Below are 16594 nucleotides of genomic sequence, written 5' to 3' on the forward strand. Positions count from 1 at the left end.
TTGAACACATACTCATAACTGAATTAAAAAAATACATAGCCACATCCATAGCACATAGTTGAAAGACAAAGATGAGGGCTTTGGCATCAAAGACTAAAAAAATATTTAAAACGAGGTAAAAAAACACTTTAAAAATATCCATGAAAATATTTCATTGAAGCCTTAGGTAACTGAACAAATACAGGTTGACATTCTTTACTTTTATCCAAAATGCTTGGGACCAGAAGCATTTCAGATTTCAGATATTTTTTTCAGATTTGAGAATATTTGCATACACATAATTCTTTTTTTTTCTTGGCACTGGAATCAAACTCATGACCTTATGCTTGCCAGGCCGGCACTGTGCCACTGAGTTATACCCCTGGCTGCATATAATAGTATCTTGGGAATGGGACCTCACTCTAAACACGAAATTCACTTATGTTTATATACATTCTATACACATGGCCTGAAGGTCATTTTATACAATATTTTTGGTGAGTCTACATTTTGACTGAGAGCTGTCACATGAGGTCTCAGGTATGGCATTATGCCCACACTCAAAAAGTTTCAGAATTGGGACATTTCAGACATTCAGATTAAGGATGGTCAACCTGCACTGAACCGGGAGAGAAAAGCCGTGGGTCTGGTCTCTAGTTCTTCTTATTACCTGGCAAACAGCACTGGGTGAGGAGATTTCCAAAATGTGCTCATCTCTTAGAGATGAGGTCTCTTAGACCCCAAACACATACTTTTATTACTTGTTTTTGTTTTTTGTTTTTGTTTTTGGAGACAGGGTCTTGCTATGTAGCCCAGGCTGGACTTGAACTTGTGCTGATCCTCCCGCCTCAGCCTCCCCAGTGCTGGGGTTATAGGTGTGTGTCACCATACCTGGCTATTATATTTTTAAGAATTAAAAATGAGCGTTGTGCTGGCCTGTGAAAACACTGCTTGTCTTTGGCTACAAAGCTGAGGCTGAGGACTGAGCAGCAGTGGGCGCGGGTGCTATTTCCTTCCCACAGCAAGACATGTTTGCACTGATCTCTAACACTTTTTCTCATCTTCCCTGTGCCTGTCAGCCCAGGATGGATGGGGCGCCCAACAGCCTCTCCCAGACACAGACATGGGACTTCCACCTCTGAAACAGGATTCTTGGCTACTCCGTAAGCTTTTGTCAACACAAGTCACCAAGAGATGAGAAATGCTGTCATTGTGGTTCTGGAAGAATGACACACAACTCTGCCCTGTGTAATGTGCTAACAATTTCTGTGCTTTTGCTCACAATTACTGGGGTCAACAAGCATCCTTTATGGAGTGAGAGTCCCAGAACAAGGTTCAGAAAGGCCAATAATTGCTGCTGTGACAATGTATGCTGGCGTGGACCCAGAAACAATCGGTTGTGGTGGTGCCCCGCCCAGGAGAGAAGGGACTGGCAAGCCCTACGTTCGTTTGGAATTCCCTTCTGGAGTTCATGGGGAATGAATAGGACAAGTGATGAGAAAAATTTTGCAATCCTCTAAGAAGAACCCAAACACATCTGCTCTTAACCAGGATAGTGCAGGTCAGACTCGGGAGGAATGACTATTTCTTCTGCGGCATCTAAAACTTAGCAGTAACAACAAGTTGAGCAAGGCAAATGAGCAAATCACTTGCAAAAATGTTTCTTAAGCTCTGGAGCATGTGGAACAGGTTTTTACCTGTAAAAGCTTCCATCAGAGGTGAGCTTTTCCCACCATTCCAGAGCAGCACAAGACCATTTCTCACATAAGCGAGACTTACCAGGTAGCGCTCCTCTTGCCTCATGCTGGGGGTGCGGATCATGTGATTCTGTTCCCCTCTCCAGTCTCCAAAGCGACGGAAAAAATAGTTAGATAAGAACCGGCTGACAGGGTCTCTGATGATGTTGATATAGACGGGCTGGTCTCCTCCAAACCTAACACACACAGGCACATGAACAGGAGCTCATTACAACCCATCACTTTGGGAGGAAAATAAGGCCTACCTGCACAAGGTCTGCCCTGTAGGTTAACTTAGCATCCAACCAGGACCCCATCCGCTAAGGTGCCCATGAGCACTTGCATAAGCAAGCCTAGTGCTACCTGATGGGCATTTTGTGATCACACAGGAAGTAGAGACCAGGCTAATGGGTTTTCCGCCTTTATAAAAATTCTGCTAAGTCAACATAGTGGTGAGCCAATATGGCATGGCTCACTGGAGGTCATGTGGCAGGCTCCGCCTTCCTCCTCGCCAGTCATATTACAACTTCCTACTTCCTTTTTCACAACATCCTGTTTCCCTCTTCCGGCCCTCTCTCCAATCACTGCCCACCAAGTCGCACAGACTATCCCCTAAATCCCACCCTTAGCCTGGCCCTATATAGTCTGTTTCCCCTGGCCAAGCCCTCAGAAGCTCCATGTCCTTCCTTTCTGCTGTGGTCTTCTCTGTGCCCACAATAAAGATATTTTTTATTTTGTTCTGCTTTTATCTGTGCCAAAAAACCTAACACATGACACCTGATACAAGTCTCTGTCAAGAAGTTGTGAGGACAGTTTCATAGTACAGGAAACCATGCTCTCTGTCAGAGTCAAGGTATAGATGTTGTCTGGTTTTCTCAGACATAGGTCTGTTGAGGGCAGACAACGTTGTATTGAAATCTGTAGTCCCAGTGGTAGGCAGAACCAAGTGGCATGCAGGTGGTCTCCAGTGGATGCTTCAGTACACTTGCTAGTTCTGACTGTCTTGGTAGATGAATGCGACCTCTATCATGTAACTGCTACAGTTCCAGGTGAGGCATTCTGCTGTGAGTGGGTTGACAGTGGCCAACCTGCCCTGGATCCTCACTCTGTACCATGTTCTCAATACTTTGCTTGGCCAACTCCCTGAAGCCCCTGGCACCTCCATGGAGCAGATATCTCAATTTCTTCTTGGGGAAACTAAGGTAGGGAGAGGATACATAATTTGTGCCTGAGCCAGGTGATGAACACAGGTAATCTAGCTGTAGAATCTGTATTCTTGACCATGGAAAGTTGAGGAAAGTATCAAGAATGAAACAAAAATCTACACAGCTATCCTCCAGTGATGGAACGTACTTTTAGATTAAAGTATAAAATAAGTATCTAGATGTCCTATTTTCATTTCTTCTACACAGGGATCAGGCAACACTACTGAGACCTGGCCTGAGGACTAGGCCTTCACAAGGCAAGATGACCAGGCCAACTGAGTTCTCCTAAGGATTCTTCCCTGTCTCTTTGGACTGCTTGCAGTGGTCCTGAGGACTCTTGAGGGAACACACTATGGACAAGGCAGAGGTTATATTCTGGTGACTCCTGAAGACCTTATGACCCTGTGACCTTCTGCTGAGGATCCCTTGACGTTCTGCTGGAGTCAGAAAGAGCTCTGAGGAAGCGGACTGATGACCTGGTTCTTACCCCTCTCCACCTACTGGACTGTGTTCACCTTTGGAAACCCAGGGGGCACCCCAATCACATCTTCAGAACACTGTCTGTCCCTCCCCACTCTATGTCCTGAGTCTTCTTGCCAATATTGTGTTGACAGATCTGTCTCTTTCACTGGACTGTGAGCGCCCTGCAGCCAGGGACTATATCATTTAACACAGGGTGTGGTGCATAGCAGCTGCTCAACAAATAGAAACTGACAGCAGAAATACAGTAAGGCCTTGGTTCACGAATGCTTCTGTTTGCAAACAATTCTGTTTTCAAGCAAAAGCATTTGACAAAATTGTGTTTCTGTTCACAAACTCCACATTGGGTGACAAAGACAACCACGGCTGTCCTCCCCCACATAAACATAAATGTGGCCATCTTCCCCAAAATCTAAAACAAATGTAAGTTCATGAACCAAAGATATCCCTGTAAATATCTGGGCGCATATGTTGCAGGCGTTATATTTCTACCTGTATCACAGGGTCTGCTGCCAAAGGAAAGTAGAAACAACAAACTACCAATGCTTTTTTTGTCCAGTGGTTCATATAATGTTGAACTGATTTATTTGCATTTTTAAAAGAGGATCTCTAGAGAGAAGACGCCAAAGGAATAACTCTCCAATAGTGGAATTTTGGGTACCAGGATGCATGCACGATATTCTGAGCTCCCCAAGTACTGCCAAGTAAGAGAACTTTCTGTTCATGAGCAAGATGAGCCTTGCCAATGGATCTTGTTCAGCTCCCAGATGTTTATAAGTGACACTCATACTATTGTGTGAGCAACTAACTATAGTCCCAGGATGTGGGAGCTGCCATTTATATCCTGGATTTACCATCCTCTTTTAATTGATCTGGGTTTCATATCTATGATAAACAATAACTAAATTAATAAGGCTAGGGACTAGGAAGACAAAGCATGTATGCCAATATGAATTCAACCCAACCCTCAAAACTGTGTCATGCTTTTTACAAACCTCAAAAGTACTTTCATCTTTGTGACTCAGTCATGCAACTCAGCAGCTGAATTCCAACCAGGAGATGGTCCTCAGCCTCATGACTGCCATGAGGTCATAGACACGAGGACTGACACAGCTAGTTGAATATGGACTTGCTCCTACTTATACAGTGAAACCCAATGCAAGATTTCCAGAATGTTTTGTGGCAGCTAAACTTTATTGCCAACTTGTCAGACTTGAGAGGAGTCTAGTAAAGTATACATCTGGGCATGTATGGGTGGGTCATGGAGGTGAAATCTTGGGGATTATATATTTCCTGGCCCCTTCATCTCCAGTACTATTCCTCTGTTCTGCTTTCTGGCTACCATGAAGTGAGCAGGTTGATTCCACCATGCCCCTATGCCATGATGTTCTGGTCACCTCAGACCCATAACAATGGAAACAGCCAACCATGGACTGAAACTTCTGAAACCGTGAGCCAATTAAGCCATTTCATTTTAAATTGTGCATATCAGGCATTTTGATCCAACAGTAGGAAAGCTGACCAAAATATTTTCCAAAACAGAAGTTCTAGATGGTGCCTAAGTTCACTGTCAAGTACCAGGTAATATAGCACCCTCTGTCTCGAAATTTCTAACCATGAATAGAAGTATCTGATGGATATCTTTCCCTTTCTAGAGGTAACAATAATGATTTCAGGCTGCCAACCTTCATCCTTTTAGAACACACAGCTTCCTCCCAACTTGTAAAATCTGAGTGGCATGTCAGTATACAAGGAGGCCAGAACACCACCATAGTTACAACACTAGAATATACCAAGTACCTGGGTGCCTGGGAAGCAAAACAAATTTCTCCACCCTTACTCTATCCTCTGCAGGATCAGTTTCTCCTCTCAGCATTTTTAAAACTCAAAAACTCTAGTCAAAGTTTAGTCAAATTTCTAGTCATACCTATAAAGTCTCTGGGTCACATGAATCTGCTGCTCATGTAAGATTCCACTCTAAGGGTGCCAATAGCTGGTACCCCACCACCTCCCCAGCACTGCACTCTGTCTTATGTTTAAACCCTTTAGAGAAGATTCCAGAACCTTCCTGTGAATGCCTTCCTACAGGTCAAGAGCTTGAAGAATCTTCGCCATACCTATCCATTACCTTAGTCTTTTTTCTATGCATATTTCCTTTTGTTTGGGCCACGTGACACAAATGATTAGCTTAGCCTGTAGCCTTTTTGGGCTTCAATTTAATGTTTTTAACTTTAAAAAAAAAATTTAAAAATTTTTTTAGCTTTTGTCAGAAGACTTATTTCCCTTCATTGAAAGTAGAGCTTTTTTTTAAAAAAAAAATTGTGGTAAAATATACATAACACAAAATTTATCCCTTTCACCAATTTTAAGAGTACAATTCGGTGATATTAAGTACATTTACCTTGCTGTGCAACCATTACCACTATCTCCAGAATTCTTTCATCACCCCAAACTTTGTCCCCATGAAACAGCACATACCTGCCTCTCCTCCCCTCAATCCCTGGGAAGCAATATTACACTGAAAGTACCTCTCTTAAAGCTCTGCCGGGAAGGAGAGATTAGTTTTTTGTTGCTGCCTAAGAAAAGTACCGCAGGCTGGAGGCCCATGGTTTGGATGCTTGTTGGTGAGGGATGGAAATTCTCTGAAGTGAGAGAAAGGCCACTGTGGTTTAGATCTAGAATGTTCCCCAAGAGCCTCATGTATTCAGGGCGGGGCTTTTGGAAGGTGATTGGATCAGAGCTGAATATGCTCTTAGGAGGTGGGGCCTGGTTACAGGCAGGTCACTGAGGGTGTAACCTGGAAGGTTATACCTTCGAGTCACCTCCCTTTTCCTCTCTCTGCTTCTGGGTCACCGTATTGGGAGGAACTCTCCTCCATGGCAGCCCTTCCACCATGCCATTTCCACCTTGGAGCCAGCAGACCACGAATTGAAAGTGTGAGCCAGAAAAAAACCTCTCTTCCTTGTGGGTGTTGAGCACTGCATCTCAGTGACAAGAAAGTGACTAAGTCAAACATGACTGTTTGGGGGGCTCGATGAGGAGCTGCCTAAAGGAGAAGGGTAGATGTTAGAAGCCAGTCACAGTAACTAGGGCCCGCGACAGCTGCTGACCATATCTGGGTGGGAGACCCTCTTCCATCCGCAAACCCCAAGCATCAGCTCCTGGATACCTGGAACAGCATTTCCCATCACAAGACACAAGCAGAAGAGAGTGAGTGCTGTCAGTGCTCCGGCATGTTCTAAGGGAAAAGAGGTGGCTGCATTTGCTGTGAGAAGCTGAGTGGACGAGGTGGCAGGAGGGGACGGGTAAGCCATGGCTGTTAGAGCTCCTGCTCAGAGAGTAAGGTAAGGTGATAAGGAAAGAAACAAACAGCTGACAAGGAGCAGCAGGAAAGAGACAGGAAATGAGGCAAGGTGAGAGAAAGTCTCAATCATCCTTGTCCTTGGTGGGCCACCAGTACTGGGGGGGCTCACGTGGGTGCACAGTGAAATTAGTCCAGCAGTGTTTAAGTACAGTAAACTGAGAAGAAACCTTTTGCTTTTAAATAGAACTTTTAGGGTCAGTTTAAGTAGGTGAAGACAACATGAAATAACCATGAGCATCAATTTTTCCTTTGGAGTTGCCATCAAAGTTTGAACTTCTGTCACTGTTACGCAAGATTTGAAGGGCACAGAAACCAGAAGGCACCACATTGCCAATGATAATAATAAACACAGGCAAGGAAGTAAGGTGTGGAAACCAAACCGAATTATGAAAATGGCAAAAATCTGATTCGTTCTGTTAAATTATGCTGTCAGAAGGCAGCTCTGTTCACATCCATCACGAAGACTTCCACGGAAGAGACAAGAGAAAACATCGGAACATCTCCCCTTGGGCACTGCGCCCACCTGCTTCCCTGGTGATGATTGATTTTTAAATATTGTGATTTTAAAAGTTGGTCATGGCATGACCAGCTGTGGTTACCATCAGTGATGGGGAAATAGGATGGAAACAAGGGAGGGGCGGGGCCGCAGGCAAGAAGTGGTAGTTTGATTGCTTTTCCTGTTGATCACTCTTGTAGTTCATTTGGACTATTCTGACAGCATCAGGCTCTGACGTAAAACGTCATAAAGTTTTCTCTGCAAGAACCCAAGTGAGTGGGTGAGAGAAATTCTAGATTGAAAAATGAATTATCCCTGGACTCCTGCACAAAAGATTAGAAAACAAGTAACTAGTAGGGGCAGGGAGAGGCAAGTCGTGGCTGCTGCGTCTCTCTGGCGTGTTGATATAAGACACGCACACAGCCGGGGACACTGTTGATGTTAGAAAGTTATATTTTTTTTTTTTCAAAACTTGCATCCTAAAATTGCAACCAGAAAAAGATATTTGAAACCACAGAAGGCAAACATAAAACCCTACTCCCACGTCCCAGCAGTGACAGCATCTTGTAGCCCAGGTGGGTTGGGCTCCATTCTCTGAGTCATCCTAGGGAAAAACATTGGTCTGGCCCTAACTTCCAGGGAGTGAAAAAATGGTGTGAAAGAACGACCCACCAAACCCCCATAAATCCAAAGCAAAGCCTGAAATCTCTGCTGAGCTAGTTGTGCTCTGATGTTCTTTGGCAGGAAACCTTCCCCGAGGCAACTGTAGAAACACCTGATTGATCTAATGCAGTCGCTTCCTACAGTTACATTAATAAAGCTGCGCATGGCCAAAAGCTTCCTTCTGACTCTGAGAGGGAAAAGAAGGAAGGGAGCAAAGGGCTGAGATGCGGAGCAAAGGAAACAAGTCAGCTCCTAAATCACCACAAGCATCTCACATCCCTCTGAGTGTCTACATGGCAAGGAGGAACGCTACATTTAACGGTGAAAAAAAATAGAGGACATTCAGTTTCGATTAATGCTGTACCTTTCAAAAGTTCAGAAAATTTATGTGCCTTAAAGGTGTGGGGAGAGACACCGGACTGATCCTTACAGGTGGCCCAGGAGCACAGATCCTGCTGCATGTTGGTGATTACACAGGATGTGAAATATCAACAGAAAACAAAGGTCATAGCATCAATTCTTCTAGAAACTTCCTTTTTGGAAACAAGCAATATACGCAGGTGTAAAGGCAGGCTTCTTAAGAGCAGCGTAATTATCTTTGGGTCTTAGAATTTAAAAACTAGAACTTATTTCTTAAAGTATGTTAAAAGCTTGCCTTCACAAGTCCCTATTTAGTTACCATTTTTCTTTGCCCATTGTATATTTTGGGGCTTTCTTCAGCCACAATTTGCCCTTCATAGCTATGATGGTTTCATTATCTAAAGATATTCCCTTTAAAGAAAGGTAACGCTGATTTTTAACTGCCTGGGTTCTGTGAGTATAACAGTGGGCTTCTCAAGTGTTCAAGTTCTCCTCATCATTCTTTTTGGTTGTGAGAAGTCTTGTAGCTAAGGGCCTGCCGGGGCTGTGTGGGAGGTGGTCACAGGGGCATCAGGCCAATGCCTGAATTTCTGCTTCAAACGCTGCACTATCCCAGTCTGGGAGACCTGCCCCACAGGTTGCACTTACTGCCCTAGTCAGCTGCTCTCTGGATCCCCCCTTTGCAGGTGCAGGTCCTGTCCTGGGAGTCATTCGCTTCACTTGTCCAAAGCTGACCGCCACCCCAGCAGAGGTGTCCTAGTGTCCTCCTGCAGGCAGGTAACGTGCTGCCTCCATCTTCCCTGCACAGCACCCTGCGACCCCCTCTCCCTACCTTCATCACACTTCACTGCGTTGCTGTCTAAGCGGAAGAAGAATGTAAGGGCTCCCGAAGGCAAGGGGCATGTGTAGTGCTCACTAGAAGCCTCAGGCCCAGTGCAGCTTAAGGGAGAGAGAAGCTGCTCCCTCCTGTGCCCAGCGGATGGGCTGGGGGGAAGGCAGAGAGGCAGAGCCTGCCCACCGCCATGGCTGCTCCCACTCTGGATGCGTCATGGCCAGCGATGGGCAGGGGCTGAGCGGGTCTCGGTCCAAAGCGTTCACAGAAATACTCTTAGGCGTCCCTTTGAACTCCTATAACAGGCTTTGCTCACAGGGCTTTAAACCACATGGTCACAGCATCTCTTCAAGGCAGGGATGGACAGGAGCTGCGCTTTTTTTAAAGATGGAAAAATGGATTCTCTCCTCCCTCGTCCCCAAGAGTGTGCAGGACTTGCTCAAATCTTTGACCCTGGGGAAGGCAGGCCTTCCTACCCAGGGATCTCCACAGCTAGATCTAAGCCATTTCTGCAGGTGTGCTGTCTTCTAAAAGGCAGTTTTTCCTTTTCATAATTATAGCAATCAAGATTCTGCTCTTACACGTGTACTTGAGGGCAGGAGCCATGATAAAGCATGGCCACCTTGCTGTGCTCCGCTGAGCCAGTTAAGACACCAGCTTTGGGTTTCTCATTCGGGTGCACACTGTCTTGATGTGATTATTCCAATGTGTTGTGGTGCAGTTTGTTCAGCTGTAAAGATCTGACCAGGAAGCAAAACAGGTAATGGATGAAGTTTAAGGAGTCACGAGAATGTGGAAGGGAGCACGGGAGCCCAGCAAGGACCAGGGAAAGGGATCACAAAACTTGGGGCCTGGGGGAGTTAACAAGCCCTCGTTATCTCACTCTGTCTAATGACTTGTTCTTGGCCTTCTGGAGGGAAGAGGCAGGAGGCACCCACTGGCCAACCCAGCAAGGATCCAACTTATATGTGTGACTGAAGAAGCACCCTGAGCTGCTCACCGCCTGGCCTGCAGTAATTGGCAGGCGTCCTCTTCACTGTCCAAGGAACCTGGGTTACCGGAATGCTCAGTTATAAAGATAAGGCAGCAATTTCTCCTTCTTTGCTTAATAACACACCTTGCTGAATCTCACTGTCTTTACACGTAATTGTCACAGGGCCTGCAGCCAGCAGGGGAATCCTTTGAAGGAGGCTGAAACCTGTGCCCGGTCCTGTGGGCTGCCAGGCATCACAGCGCAGAGCAGCACTGGAGAATGCTCAGGGCAGGGCATGGTGAGCCACTAGGTCAGCACCAACAGCGGGTGGTATCCACTAGGTCAGAGAGGAGTTGTGAGGTATGGTTATCCCAGTTTAAGTGAGGGAAATGCTACCAGACAGCTGCTCAGACAGCGCAGGTGTCTTGGGTTGCTCAGCAGCTCTGCCTGTGGACTCAGCGCTCTGGCAGGTAACTGAGTACAGGCCAGGCCAGCAGGGAGAACAGGAGCCCAAGGGTACTTGTTCAGGAGTTCGGCATAGTAACAACAAACCATCGCTTACAGATCGCTGGGGAAGAGAATGCTCAGGACTTGAAGTCACCACTCTAACCAAAAGAAGGTCCAGAACACCTGGATTTGAAGGGCTGTGTTATTATCAGAAGGCCACAGACACTGAAGAAAAAACCAAAATTCTAAAATACCTCACCGCCATCAAATATGCAAGGCTTAGAATAATCAAAGGAAGTAAAGAAAAAGAGGTTGGTCTCACACTAGATCTCTGGAGCCTATAAAATATGCATTATTCCACCACTAGGCTATTCCCAGAGCTCTGTGTAGGTTCAAACTGTACAAACGTTGCCATGAAATATTTATGGTAAAATATCTATTTCTTGCCTTGTTTGTTTCAGGACAAAACCCAATCTCGTTTTGCTTTGTTTTCAAAAATCTGCCAGGTCAAATGTCTTCTCATTAAAAATAATTCCAAGTTCTTATCACATTTTAGATGGTATTCTGGAAAGAAATGAAGTTTCTGTCCAAATATTTCAAGTTTGTATTCCACTGCAGCAAAAATAAATGGATTACAAATGTCTGTTCAAGGAAACTGTACTACCTTGTAAATAAACGCAGATTTTTAAAATAATTGTTCATTAGCAGGAAGCTAAGTATTTAAAAGAAAGGAAAGAATCATTTAAGGCAAAACTGTCTTACCTTGAGAAGTTGAGGAAATGAACATGTCGAGTGAATAAATAGGGCTGTTCGGCAGTACTTATATTTTTAATCAGTTCCATCTATTAAAAAAAGTACAAAATTAGCATGTATAGAATCCCATTTACCAAGCCGAATTAAGCTAAAAGGTCATCTGCCCAGTTCCTTTTATCCCTACTTACTTCTTCTGGAGCCAGGCCAAACAGCTGGGTTTTGTGCAACATTTATGAACTTTTACCCAAGGTTCCTCAGCGAATTAAATAGCACCTTCCAAATTTATAGCTCTGTGTCTAATTTAGTTGATTGCGACCAGAAAACAACATGACAGATGAAGTAATTTTAACGGGAGAAATGGGGGTGGTGCTGTACCAACATGCACGTCAAAGAATGCCTTTAATCCCCTCCTTTAAACTCACACCTAGAAAAGACGTTAACTATTACCTGATATATCTGTGACATTATTAGGATTTATGGAAATACTTGAAATTAGAGCTACAGAATTTGAACGTGAGGATAAAACAAGGCATTCTTGTTATTTTTTTATTTGATTATCAAAATTTATAGGAGAAATGTTTCATGGGAAACACAAACTACTAAACATTTTGGTTTTTTGGTGGGTGGTCATCTGAATTATTTATTTGCAGTTATCAGCAAGGCAAAAAGTAGTTTATATTCCTATAAACTAACTTTTATGGTCTTCTGGAACATGTCATGATACAGAAAATGTTTAGTAAAATCTGTTAGAAATTCCAAGCATTCTCAAGGCTCCGTGACTTCCTGAATTCCACTTTCCCCAGAATTTCTAATTGGCCCCATCAAAATGGACATGGGAATTTTTTTTTTAAAGCACATTAAAGATTACTATTTTGGATGAACATCAGATGTGCAGTATTTCTTATTTTATGAACTAGTTAAAGTTGAAAACCTGGAACAAAAGTAGTCATTCATATGCTAGGCACAGTAGCAATGACAACAATAAATTAAGGAGTCTGGACCTCCAGGTTTGTCTGAAACATGACAGAACTCTGGGCTATCTTGTTCCTGCAAGTCTGGCTCAGGGGCTGACACATGCATGTGTGCTTGATAAATATTTGTTCAGTGAATTAATTCTGACTAGTACATGCTTCATAGATTGCTGCCTCAGAAGCTCACTGTCCAAACCATTTAATTAGTTATTCACAGTGCCAGTGATTGTTTGAAGAAATGAAATTGAGTCTTAAAAGCAAACGATTTGCAGTTCCTAAGCCGTGTGTTTCCTTAGTCAGGGGCAGACTGGGTGGATAATGGCTTGCCCTTCCCCAAGCTTGACACCAAAGGCAGTTGAATCCTGCCTCTATAGCTCCTGTTCATCCTCTCCATGCCTGTGGCCTATGCTTGTTTCCTGTAGTAAAGCTTCTGGCTTGGGCATATTGTTAATTTTGAGTTTTGATGGCTTGACTAATAGAATTACTTACTTGGGACCATACACATGGTTAGTTTATCTCCAAAGATGCTTGCTTAGAAAAATAACTCTTGTCTATGTATATGTTTACTATGAAGATCATTCATACTTTCATCTAGATTACTCTTATTCAGCTATTTCCCTGAACACATAAGAGTCACATAAGAGAGCCCCCTAGTATTGCAAAGGAAAAGTAGAACAGGTTAAGAGAAACATTGTTTCTTTCACCTATTCAACATTATATTATACCCTCTAAACACACACCAGTGTGTTAAAATTAATGGAAGAATAGTAATGGTTAGATTCTTGAGAACAGTGTCATAATGATCATAAAGCTGTCTGTTTCATAAGGAAAATGGATTAGCAGTGACAATGTAGATGTCTCTCTAGATGTTTCTTTAAATATAGAGTAAAGGTGCTAAAGCTCATGTTTATTGAATTAGTGAGGGCAGGTACATTTCCCTTTCATACACTTTGTAGTTATGCACCATACAATAAAATCAGTTATGATGGGCCACAAGCAACCATTAAAGCATTGTGTTCAGGGTATCACTTGACCTTAACAAACTTGGAGACTTGACCCATTTCTAATAAACAGCACGGGTCTCCTGAGATCCTGCTACCTAACCCTGGGGGTCCCATACCTGGTCCTCCTATAGACCTCAAAAAGGATGCTTTTCCTCTCATTTTGTTCTTATTTACACAGGTAGCATCTTGACAGCAATGACACTACCTAACATTACCAGGCCCTACCTCTCCTATTCCTGGCTCATGCAAATCACTCCTGCCCTTTGTTCTAATTCTGCTGCATACATTCACTCATAATTCAATGGGCATTTATTAATCATTGCAGATAAACACAGGGATAAGATGGGTAGGGATACTGATAAAGAAGGTACTGGAATATGTCCTAATGGTCTCCTACATTGCCATGGCCAGACCCACACTTGATTCTCTTTTTTCTTTATCCATCCCAATCCATCCCATGACAACTAGATTCTGGTAAATGGTATCCTCCATGTCCTCTTTGATCTGGGTCTTTCCTGGACTCCTATATACAGTCTCTTCAATCCCCTATTAATTCTACTGTACTGTCTCCTTCAACTGGTGCTGAAGATCACCCGTGCTATGGTCAGACAAATCAGACCCCTTCTTGCGCCTTCACACTAAAGCCCAAGTAAGTCCAACTTCAGGCTCATACTTTCTCTTCTGGAATGTTCTTCCACTTGTCTCTGCCTGTCCAAATCCCAATGTGGCTAAAATGTCTCTCTTTCCCAAGGAGCCTTCCTGTATCTCTCGTTTCATTCAAGATCCACTGATTTCCAACTATGTCAGGCAATGTGTTGCCTGTGGCTGCAGCTATGGAGGGAAAATACTTGATTTGATTCTCCGTCTTAGGAAGCAGAGTTCTGTGGATGAGACAGATGTAGGCAGGCACACAGGATACCACCATGGCACAGAAGGCATCCAGTAAGGCATCTGTCCCTACTGTTGAAGACTGAATGCTTCTCCAATGTGGTGGACTTGTAAGAGTCAGCAGGTAAAGAGAGGGATTTGAGCCTCGCAGACAGAGTGAGCAGCAGAACAAAAGACAACACACTACATGGTATGGTTATTAAGAAGCTTCAGGCATTCGATGTGCCAGGGGTTGGGTATGGGGTCAGCAAAACAGGAGGCGAGAGTCAGAAAAGAGCTGAGTAATTGAGGTTACTGTAAGCTATGCAAGAAACTGTGACATTTATTCTGTGAGCGATCCAAAGAGATTTATATTTAATTTTTTCCAGATTTGAGAGCAGGGTGGAGACTCTGAAGGAGAAGGATACAGTTTCAGGACAGGTAGTAAAGGGCGGGTAAGTGGTAAAGCACTTGCCTAATATATGCAAGGCCCTGGATTTCACCCCCACCCTAAAAAGATGAGAGACAGAGGTTTATAGTTAGGAAGACAGTGCTGTTGCATCACCTGGAACTTGTTAGAAATGTGACCTTCAGGCCCCACCACTAGGTACTGCATTAGAAGAAGCATCCCTCCCACATCTGTGCTGCAAGAAGCCTTCAGGAGGTGCTAAGGCACGTAGGTGTGAGAACCACAGAGCTCAGCCAGTCGGTAAGTAAAGAAAGATGGAGAGGCTTAGTGAAGGCTAAGGTGGTGAAAAAGTGAGCCTGGTGAGCACCTGGTTAGAAGGTAGGGTGAGAGAATGGGCCAGAAAGTGCCCTTCCCAGAGCGCCAGCTAGGATAACAAGCACATGCTGGTTTCCATTTGCAAGGATGGGAATGCTGGGGGAAGAACAAATTTGCCTGCAGGAGTTGGTGGGGGGATTTGCTTTTGAACATCTCTGGCTAGAAACAATGTGGCCTTCTTGACCTTCTACAGCACATGATCTGAGAATGTTTCAGGACATGTACTTTCTACATTTCACTGGAGCTGACTTTGGTTTTGACCTAGACTGTAAGCTCCTTGAAGGCCAGGACCAGGCTTACTTGTCGCCTAGAAAACCTAGCCCAGGTACATGCACAGGATGTGCGCCTATGAATATTTATGGAATGAAGGGCCCTTCTTTAGAAATACTTTTTTGGAGTCAAGAAATGTACAGTTAACAGGAGAAAGCATTGTCTATCATTCAGGCAATGAAGTCAGCTCTTTCTGGGACAGTGAGGTGCGTTCATTACCTTGGAGTCATGTGGAGCTCACACCATTAGAAACTAGGATGTAACAACACCAAAGCAAAACCCCACTTTCTGAGCACTTCCTGTTGGCTACACATTGGATGTAAAGGCACTTCATACCCATGCTGTCATTCCAGCCTCACAAGGACTCCATGAGTTAAACAGTACCATCCAAATTAATAAACCGAGGCACAGACAGGCAGCACAGATTGCTTCAAATCTCACTAAGACAAAACTCTAGGGGCAGGATTCAAACCCAAGTCTGTCGAATCCCCAAACCCTGCTCGTTATCATGGAGCTGTAACCCACTCACCGTTCCTACCATTACTGGATCTGTTCATAACCTTTTAAAATGGAAGGAAGGGGTCAGTTGGCACAGTACCTGGAGAATAAAGAGGGTTTATGGGATATACATTTTATTGCTCCATATATTGTGCTGGCAAATTGAAAGAAGGAAAGAATTAGGAAATGTAAACCAGTTAGAATAGTTTCTAAAAGTTCTAGAGTGGGAAAACAGCATATTATCACAAGAACACTTAAAAAAAATAAGTTTGTAACAGAATTTATCTAACGGAAGAAGTTACATCACAGTGTACCTGAGACTGATATAGAATTGAAGATAAAAAAGTAAAGAAAAAGGCAAGGTTTACGACGCATAGGATACACCCCAGAAACAGTGCCTAATCATTTGCTTTCAATCTAACTGGGTGGGACGATAGAGTGGAAAACCTCTGCCTGTAGTTCTACAGAGAGGACTAAAGATTTTGTTCTTGACTTCAGTGAGGAAACACTTGTCAGCAGTAAGGGTACCCAACCCTATGTGACCTGAATACTTCTGTTGCTCAGAACAATTAAGGTCTCTAATTTTGCAAAGCATGTTAAATGAAAGAAAGCATGCGTGTTTAATAGATCAAAACCAAACAAAGAGCAGCCAGAGGAGAACTGGTGGTCCTTTAACCTCGGAGGCTGGAAGGATGGTGGGCAGCTCAGGTTATCTGTCCTTTTCCTGGGATGCAAGAAACCCCCCTAACAGAAGGCAGGAGAGTCTCCCAGCTTTAGCTCAGGCTGCGCAAAGCAACATATGCCTGCGATGAAGAACAAGTCCACCAGGGGGAGCAATGACACGAGTGAGGCAGACCGGCTGGGTCTGAATTACAGAGAAAAATCAATCTCACAGCTAAAACTGGGGAGAAC

General features: G+C 44.0%; 1 protein-coding gene across 1 annotated transcript in view; it reads right to left on the reverse strand.

Annotated features, from left to right (window-relative positions):
* The window catches only part of Ust (uronyl-2-sulfotransferase), a 283434-nt gene that overhangs the window by 96037 nt on the left and 170803 nt on the right, over window positions 1-16594 (reverse strand). The window contains exons 4-5 of the mRNA XM_005390617.2: window positions 11298-11377; window positions 1759-1912 (exon numbers count right to left, since the gene is read on the reverse strand). Coding sequence (XP_005390674.1) covers window positions 1759-1912; window positions 11298-11377 — 234 coding nt within the window. The remainder of the gene's footprint in view (window positions 1-1758; window positions 1913-11297; window positions 11378-16594) is intronic.

This window comes from Chinchilla lanigera, unplaced genomic scaffold (assembly GCF_000276665.1).
Source record: "Chinchilla lanigera isolate Chin_1 unplaced genomic scaffold, ChiLan1.0 scaffold00038, whole genome shotgun sequence".
Classification (NCBI taxonomy): Eukaryota; Metazoa; Chordata; class Mammalia; order Rodentia; family Chinchillidae; genus Chinchilla; species Chinchilla lanigera.